Genomic DNA, 9,962 nt, shown 5'->3' with positions numbered 1-9,962 from the left:
TTTTTTTTTCCTCCCTTTCTATTCCCTTTGTAATTGGCCCAAGTGAATGTGACATAGTTTCTAAACTGTTCAATATATTTTGAATATATTTTATGTTGCAGTTTTATTTAACGATTATACTTTTCATTTATTCATTTCAAGCAAGCCAAATAACATAGGAAAATTTAAGCAAAATTTTTGGTCTAATTATGTGCATATATTAGCAGAGAGAAACTTTTCTCCATTAGTGTCTCATCTTATCCTTCAACAAATCTGAGAAGCATTCCTGGAAAAAGTGTTTTGACTGATTATTTCCAGGTTTAATGGGTTTTAACTGTAAATCAAAAGGGCTCGGGCCATCCAGAGATGCGAAGTAACATGTCAGCCTGTTTCCCTTTCCACAACTTGCATAAGGTGCAGATTTTGGTCCCCTATTCCTCTTGGGCTCGCATTGCAAGGCTTCCAAATTTGTTTACCCTTGTATCTATCGATTCAGGCCTTTTCATTCCAGGAGATCTAACTGCAAGAGTAAAATGTCCGGATTATGTACACTTTTCGGATTCTTTCTAAGCATAACGGAAGATACTGTTTTCCAGATTTCTCCAACTTATATACGAGAGGGTATAGTTAAGAATGAAAAACTCATTGAACTGGTCAAAAGGGCTGCTTCTCGGCTCTATTATTGGAGGCAAAACAGGCCCATTGGCGACTCCTAGAAAAGAAGAATCATATGCAAAGTAATCAAATTTCAAACTAATTTTGGTTGTTAATGCATTAATTATGAAAACTTAGATCCAAACCAGTGGATATTTTATGTTAACGCCATAATTGTTTATCCATGTTTCTTGGTTTGGGGTTAGTTTCAATTCAAAGTCAAGTTGCTCAAGCTGGAAGCAATGACACGGTGCTTTCCGGACACCCAAAGCCAAGCGCAGACTGAAATCATGGATGTATGTCTGCTCATTTAATATCTTTGAACTGTTAGAACAATCCAATCCCAACTTCTCCATCCCACGCATATGTGCCTGAAAACTACAGTAGATCTCTCCATTACCTAGCTGTCTTTCTATTTTTTTAAATGGAGAAATACCTATGGGCAGTGTGGACAAACATACACTTAATTCTTTTCTTCTTCTTCTTCTTCTTCTATTATAATTAACATAGAAACAAGTCCAAAAGCCCAATGAAATTGGGGAATTAACGAGCAAACCTGCAAGGAAAGTAGCTCATCCAAAGACAAATTAGTATTCTATAAATACTGTTCTCTGAATCTCTACATCCACTTGCAATATAAGACAGGCAAACTTCAATTTAGTATGATTTTATTTTTTCTAAAAAAGGAAAAGACTTATTAGAAGTTGGTGTGTCAAGGTTTGACCCAAGAGAATTGAGCTTCAAGCAACAATATCCTTTTAAAAAACATAAATCACCCATGTTATCTCCATTGTGCATGTACATTGCACAGGAATAAGAGTACCCAACCAAGATTTGAACTAACTTTCTAGCTATTTTATAAGAGAGAAATCTTTCATTTAATTAATTTTGGCCATTAAATTGATTAAATGTCATGCCCCATCTCGTCTTTCTGTTCAAATATGCTTAATCATTTTGGATTTTCAATAATTAGTACTTAATTAATTAATCACCAAAACCCACCCATCTTAGCTTTGGACAGCAAGGTTGCAAAGGTCATTCCAAGATATTCAGAGACACGTTTGAGTAACAGTGAGAGGATATTTTGCAACCATCCTTCTTGGTACGAATCGAAAGATTTTAGTTGCTTTTTCAAATTGTATGGTTTGAAAAGCTTTTACTCTAAAAGGTTAAACGGAATAAGGTGATCGAGAGTGTAAAACTGGATAAGTCGTGATTAATTTGGAATAAAATAAGAAACACCCACATTTTGTTGAAACCCAACATGTATACCCTACAGCACAGCCCACCCCCCAACATAAGTGGTTTTGCTTGTCCAAACTCCTAAGACTCTTCAATTGCAACAACATCGAGTGGAGCCGGTACGAGCAGCCAACGTCAAACAATGTGGCAGAGATGAATAATATCAGCCATGCAAAAAAAAAAATCGTTTAAATTCTCTATCGCTACGTACTCGTGATTGGTTCCCCGTGGGATTTTTTTCTTCTCTCCTCCAATAATTCGGAATTTTCATTGTTATTATTATTATTATTATTATTATTATTATTATTATCCCTAGTTGCGTGTGGAAAAAAAATCTGTGTGACTTATACGATAACGTCCCCTCGTCATCTAGAAGAGTATGCAGAAGTTTCTATGTCTGCTGTTCCTTTGAAATCTCTTCCCTCGTATCATAATCTATGCTTTTGATTTCTTTCATCAGGGTCAGGCCAGCTTCATCTCTCTCCTTCTCTTCTTTGATTTACTTGACGTTTTACCGAAATTGTAACGAATAAGTTGAAAAGGAAATATTATTTGTCTCGATACTTTTGTCTCACTTAATATAATTTTAAATTTAGTTTAGTTCGAATGATGACAGGGTATGAAATTCAAAAAGAAACTTTGGTTTCAATTACCATTTAAATCTCCTTGTCTGTCCAAGATCTTGTGAGGTGATATGTAGGTTTAAAGGTATACTTGTAAGATCAATGGAATCCCTTTTTGCAATGGAACCTGTAACCCACAAAGATCCAAGAAACTTATTCGATTCACTGCTTTTGTTTGCAATTTTGTTCTGACCTTTTAATCCAGCAGCTTAAAGGTAATGCGATCAAAGGTTCACTTCCCATCATTAAAGCAGAGATTAGCTCTCAAATGACATGGAAATCAAGAATTATATGGGAAAAGCATGCCTTCAATCATGCCTTATATATGTATCAGTTAGAATTAAACATAATGCGACATTGTAACTACTTGATTTGATGCAATCACGTGGAGTTCTGACGATCATAATCCAAAACCCTTTGTCTATAATTATTAGCTTTATCCATATATGTGCACGTTGACTAAAAATGATATCATGATTGATCACAATTTCGACATTTACAGTACCCGTGTTTGTCTTAATCACACAGTTTGGAGTTGCTCTTTGCTGTTAAGCAATTGGGTTTTAAAATCATCTTTATCCCACTAATCACGTACGTTTTGTCCTTGAAACAAATGACAGCTGCAGACTTAAAGACTTAAATCTATTGAAGCAATATCCCCTTTTTCGATCAATGAATTGCATTTGGACATTTGGCAAAGGGATTATCCTGGAATTTGAAGGTTTGTGTGCAAGAAAAGAGAGTTTGATACATATACTTAATGACAGATATAATATTCGAAGATGATCTCACTTTTAGGAAGAACTATTTGGGCTAGGAGGAGACAAGATTAAGCAATGAGTTAACAGGGAAAATGAAAACCCATTAACAAGACATGGAAGAATAAAGAAGTAGAGAAAAAACAAAAATCACCAACCGTAAATTATTGCTCATAAGATTTGAATCTAACCTTTTTCTAGCTAAAATGGATCTGAAAGATCATAACATCTTTCACCTATCATACTATTGTACATGTGAACCTTGTCTTCATTTCAATTGCTTGATGATTGATGGTGGTCCCTCATTCTTAAGAATATACATGGAGTATATACATATATTTTTGGATGTTTTTAATTAGCTACTAGATTACAAGCCATTCTAACCCATCACTACCCAAGATCATAAACAATTTCAATATTTAATTCATGGATTAAAGAGTCGAATTTTTAAAGATCGTTATCGGGTTTAAATGCAATTCACCATAGATCGAGAGAGTATTGTATTACAAGTCATTTTAACCTATCACTATTTCATGAATTAAATATTTAATTGATAAAAATGAATAGACTTTTATTGGATATGAGATTTTTTTATTGATATTTTAATATAAAAACCTAAAAAAAAAGCAACAAAAAGAAAAGATACGAAGAAGAGAGGAAGAATGAAAGTGGGCTGAAATTGTGGGTTGATTAGCATTTTACTTAAGAAAAATGGTGATTAGTTACCAACTTTCTAGTTTCAAAGTCATGACTAATTTCCTCATTTTAAGCTGTTTATTTCTATAAAGTAATGGACCATGAAGTGAAATGAAACGTTCTGTTGCTTTCTCTTACCATAAAATTATATTTAGGTAATAGACAAAGCAACGTTCGGGATTTGAGTAATAAACAAATGGCAAAGGTAAAATATACATGTAACAAAATCAGCCATGCATTCAGGCAAGAGCTGATCATCCCCGAGGGGGCTCGGTTTTAACGTATAGCATGAATGTAAATACTGTAATTCAGAACCCAAATTTTGTATGTCAGTCCATGATTGGAGTACGTAATTAAACAAAGAAGAAGAATATGAACCAAAACCTGGTTCAGTGAACAAGATAGCAGCAACTGTTTTTTGTCTTGGTTTATCTTTGTTGCCTAGTCAGAGCTAGCTAGCTCTCAAAAGTCGGAGCTAGGGGTGCCACGTTCTTCAACAGCGATCCTTGAAAACTTCTACCAACAGCCATTAAAATCATTCAATAACTTGCTAACGGTTACAAACAACACTGTTAGAGAGAGAGAGAGAGAGAGAGAGAGAGTCAGAGAGTCAGAGATGTGTGTGTGTGTGTGAACTTATGGTCAAAGATTGCAACAAACTTTCCGAAGAAAAATGCTGCCTCTACCGAGGTTTTTCTCCTTCTTTTTTAAAAGGGGTTTTGAAAGTTGGGAATGCAATGAATGGAAATGAGCAACGCTTAATCAGCTTATATCAACGATACTAATTAGGCAAAAAGAAACTCAAAGCTGGTAAAGAAATGGTATGCTTTAGAAATAATTGACAAACAGCACCGCTGAATAATTGAAGCCTACGCCCCTAAGATATATGTATCAATCAACCATAATATAGAGTCTATATCCAACGGCCGCACCTCTCCCTTTAAATAAAGAAATCCCAGAGCAGTTCGGCCTATGGATCATTTGTACAAAGCATTTAAACCAACACCAAATCTATCCAACTTTTCTTCTTGTTGCTTTCACTCCAATGGCAAAAGGTTTTTTATTTTATACCTAAGCAAAAGCCAAAAACAGGCCTAAACAAAGGGCACTGGTTGATGCACCAGCCCCCCTCCCCCCGCGTGGTTGCTATCTAAAGTCTCTTTGAGTTGTCCTGTCTGTACGGTATACAAGGTGGTCCACTTGATAAAAAAAGAAAAAGAGAGCTTGGGAATTTTACTTGCTATATAAATTTTAGATTAGATCAGATGATGATGGACCACGGGAGGAGTGCAGTTTAAATGGGATGTGCCCGGAAAGCATGATAGTACGATCCGGATAAAGATCCTAATCCCATCATTTAATGGCTGCACCAGGTCACTTGCCCCGTTTTGGAACAGTGTTGTTAGTGTGTTATAGCTATCAAGATAATGGTCTGCAATCTAAGCCGTCCAAAGTTTTCTGAGGTTCACCACTTGACTGAGATCCATGCTTGCTCATCAAAAATCCAACTACGAGATTTCTTCTGCATGGGTTCCCATCACATGGCAATCGTAGATGGATGTTGATTGATCAATGTGGTTTAAAACTTTTTTTGGGTTTGAAAGAAGGAGATTAAAAGTGCTGGAAAAAGGTCAAAAAGATATTTTACAGACTCCAAGGTAACGATGCCGCTGCTCAGAAGACTCTGCACATGTTGCGGGAAATAACTGAAGCTTTGCAAATAGGAATGGAAGTTGGAAATGACAAACGGTGAAAGATCTTTTTTAGCTTTCAAATGTACAAACATAAGTAAAAAACTATCTGGTCTTTTCAGAAAACCGGAAACGAAATCAAACCAAGTTCGCTTAAAGCAAGTTCACCTTTATGGTGTGGCATTTGGACAAAGAACTCAGAGTAAAATACCATTGTTGTGTTTGGCCTCAAGAGTTTTGCCCTTCATCTCTGGCCAAACATTCCAATCAGCTGTCTGTTGGGCGTATCGTTAATTAACAGTTGTTAAACGGCTTAAACCGTTTGAGTTTAACCAGAAATAGGCTAGCATTAAAGAAAAAAATATATGGAAAGCTAAGAGACAACCCTGAAACCAGGTGAACGTGTGCCTAACCTGCACCCTTTGTGCTCGTGCGTGCCAGGGACAGATTGAGAGACCATTTGAAGAGATGCATTCAGAGAAAAATAAGATAATAAAGGAAGGGGGGGCAACCCCAAAATTCTTGATATTAGTTCTCTCACAGGGCACATTGGTAGTTGATATACAACCCACACCTCGGTGAGGAAATCTTTCAAACCTTTCTCAGATTTACAAATCTAAAAACCCAGACAAATAAATATTAATGGGTTTTTGGGTCAGAGTTACTTGAACAACTCGGTGAAAAAAAAAAGGGAGAATTAAAGGAATAAAAAGGAAGGAGGAGAAAATCTAATCAGAGAAGCAAATGAAGCAGCTTCCTCTTAATGACCTTTCTCCAAAAATAGTTTCTTTCAAGCCTAAGCCTTAACCAGCCTTAGCTTCATTGCTAGCCTTTTTTATTTCATCTGAGCATGGATGTTAGAGACTGGAAAACAACTTCTTCACAAGGAATGGTGAGGCCCATGTCGTGATCGAAACCAAATTCTTCTTCAGCTTGATGAAGCAAGCTTTGAAACTCCGGTCGGGTCAAGAAAGAGATGGGAACAATATATCTGCTTCTGTTTTCGCCAACATATACAACAAAATGACCTTTTGGGACGTCCAAAGGGAGTCCTTGTTCATCATAGCTTTGTTTCTTTCCCAAGCTGGAGCATCGTTTCAGGATTTGCTTGATGACTGCTCTTTGAGGCAATTTGTTTGATTTCCTGATAGCCATTTTCCTTCAAAGCGTTAAACTTGAGGGGTAAAAGGGCAAAGAGAACAGGTTTTTTTTTTTAATATTTAAGAGGAAAAAGAGCAAGAGAGAAGAGTTATAGAGGTGGTGTGTGAAAGAGTGAAGGGGTTGGAAGGGGTATATATGGTGAGCTCATAGGAGTTGAAAGAGAAACAAAGTCATGTGGGGTTGTGGGGACAAAGGACAGACCATGGGTGTTTTTGGGAACTGTGTGAGCTCAGAGGACATGCCTGAGGGCAACCCATTGGGATTACACCACCTGCTGCCCTTCCAAAGGACACCACGGTCCCTTCTCTCTCTCTCTTACTGGCTACCTGCAAACTAAAGTAACTCTTCTCTACACTGTACTTCACTTGAAGAAAAAAAGTAGCCCCCTTCAATTTCCTATGTTTCCCATTCTTACATTAACTTTGAACTCTTTCCCGGATTGGTTCTTGCCTTGGAGAAAAATTGAAATTTGTTCTAGTAAACAACATTTTCTTAACATTCTGGTTCTGAAGAAATCAGGCCAACTTACTTCTCCCTATCCCTCAAGTGAAATTTCAAGTTTAAAAGTTCAAATGATTTTGCTTGTGTCCTCCCTTTCTGATCTAACCGGACACACATTTCCATTTCCTTGTTTCAACCTTTTGAAAACCCCATTCTGAAAGTCAATTGCATTTTCTTGTGAACACATTTACCTCGAAGATATATAGCAATCCCTACTGAATTGTATGAGAGAAAATGCAATCGAAGGTGAAACTCCCAAGGCGAATTCGTCCCCCCTTTGCTTCGTTTATTAATATCTGGATTCAGAGACTCAATAATAACTTTACTGAAGACGTACCACCACTTGATGCTGTAGGTTCTTGGGTCTCCTTATTTTTTGAGCTTTGTGATTCTGAGAATCGATTGGCAGATGAAAATAGCAGCGATTCACATGCATGTACGTGCGGCTGCATTCTTCTTTTGCAGGTTTCTGATGTCTTATCGAGTCAAATCATTTTACCTCCATTTAGTAATTCAAAAGCCTTATTTGGCTATTGCCTTGTTCAATGTTTTTAAGATATTTTGCATGGTTCTTCCTCATATGCAAATGCAATCGCTCCCTTACTCTCCAATATATTCCCCATTTGATATCATCGAATCCTAATTGTTTAAGTGTCTGTTCAGGATCAAATATCTAAATTTTCATCTTAATACTTCCTCTAATGACATTTTGAACTTTGTAACCTATGTTTCCTTGAAGGCAATTTGGGCTTTGGATCATAAGTATAGAAAAAGGTTAGAGTCTAGAAATCAACAATTGTGACCAAGGATATAGTTACATTCCATCGAGCTATAGGTTTACATATAATATATACGGATTGTATGTGATTCTTAAAGTTTGGCAATGAATGTCCAGAGCTAATTCCATAGGCATTAGGTGGCTTATTTTTTCTTCCCTTAGCCACCATACCGGCGCAACAAAATTGAAGAATCCTCATTCTTCAAAGCACCTTACGAAATGGAAAGAAAACACAAAAGGGTCCCACTGGACCACAGTGTTGAAAATTAATGGCAGAACAGAAGAGAAGAGAAGACTTTGGGTATTCTACATAACCCCCTGTCCACTTCAACAAGAATTTCAATAGCAAATGTGACTGTTTCATTTTCCTCTCTTTTGATTCCTTTTTTTTTTCTTCTTGTTTTCTTTCTGTCCTGCTTTAGATATATAGTAGACAAATTGACACGGTCTTTTATGTTGCTATTGCATTTCCCTTCGTAACAGAACCATCCAAAAGAAGAGCTATGACTTAGGGTGTAGGATAGGCAGGCTACAAAGCACTATGCCATCTTCGAAATAAGAGGCTCACCTTGGTAGTTAAATTGGATGGTTTAATTGGTAATCACATCTAGATGTTGACGGGGCATTCTCTGATTGTGTCTGTGGGATATTAGTATTCTTTTGACACACATAAGGATTTCGAGGCAATCGGTGTGATACGGAAAGTGCATTTACATGTATTGCAGCAGCCACATGCACCTATCATCTGCCCTATCAAGTGAATTACTGTTCCATTTGTCCTTGGGGAACTAAAGTGACTCATCGAGAGGCTTTTCTCTTATTCATTTACTATCAAATTAGTTAACTTAGTGTCAAGTAATTACATATTTGGGTTAATAGAGTAGTCCCAGACCCAAAAAAGAAAGAGGATGAAAGAGTTGGTTCCTTGAAGATCTCTTTTGTATTGAACATTTAGGACTTTGTAAAGGTCGTCCTCGAGCTAGGCTAGCAGATGAATTACCAAATACGAGCATGGTCATAATCAGAAATAAATTTTGAAATTAAATGAGAACCACTTGTCTCTCTTTCATCTACCCCTTCCTTATGACCCAGGGCAGCAACTCTTTTCTCTCTCCCTCTCTCTCTCTTCCCATGTTCTAAGGTCCAGAAAGAGCCAGAGCAAGTCTTTCGACCCAAATTCATGCTCTCTTAAATGCTTTGTTACGGCTACGTCCGGCCATATTATTGGCAATAACAGTACTACTAGTTCATTGACCGTACGTGAATTCTTAATCACATCACCTACGTGCACGTAAACAACCCTAATCAATGTTTACAATTGCGCTAATTGTTTTAATGTTTGAACAGACGTGCTCGACTGAAGACAACGAAACGTGTATTGTACAGACCAAATATGACATTGAAATTAAGATTATAGGACAATATAGTAGGTAAAGTTTCTGGTATTTGAAACGTGATAGCCATTCCAACTTTCCCAACATAAAGCCTTTCTACTTTTTCTTCTCTCCTTTGGTAATCCCACTTTAGGTTAAAGTGGAATCAACCATGTTGAATGATCTGTCGAATTGTAATGAATTTGGGCACTATAAGTTTCTATAGTTGGATGTCCTTTTAAGCAGTATAACATGCCTGGATGTTGGCTGATAAGTGATCGGTACTTCAACAATATTCCATGTGCCTGGCACTGATCAGCATGAACCTCATGGGCCAAAAGGTGTGCAGGTTTTCAAAAGAAGGCGACACCATGTTCTGTGATTAAATTTGTTAACTGAATATGGAGGATGAAAACAGATACAAATATTGAAGTGGGTCTTGCATAATCACCGAAAGGCAGTGATTTCCTGACTATCATAGGGTTTCGATAGAAAATGACCTCATG

At 37.0% G+C, this 9,962-nt stretch overlaps 1 protein-coding gene across 1 annotated transcript; it reads right to left on the bottom strand.

Moving 5' to 3' along the window:
• Nucleotides 1–6,133: 6,133 nt before the first annotated feature.
• Nucleotides 6,134–6,922, bottom strand: LOC110416358 (protein SMALL AUXIN UP-REGULATED RNA 51-like). Its single transcript, XM_021428339.2, has one exon. The coding sequence runs from the start codon at nucleotides 6,796–6,798 to the stop codon at nucleotides 6,484–6,486; it is 315 nt and encodes a 104-aa protein (XP_021284014.1). The 5' UTR covers nucleotides 6,799–6,922; the 3' UTR covers nucleotides 6,134–6,483.
• Between the last annotated feature and the right edge of the window lie 3,040 nt (nucleotides 6,923–9,962).

This window comes from Theobroma umbraticum, unplaced genomic scaffold, assembly GCF_002168275.2.
Source record: "Theobroma umbraticum cultivar Fairchild unplaced genomic scaffold, ASM216827v3 scaffold_51.0, whole genome shotgun sequence".
In the NCBI taxonomy this organism is placed as follows: Eukaryota; Viridiplantae; Streptophyta; class Magnoliopsida; order Malvales; family Malvaceae; genus Theobroma; species Theobroma umbraticum.
Note: the sequence above shows the minus strand (reverse complement) of the source record. Positions and strands in the feature narration are given on the sequence as shown.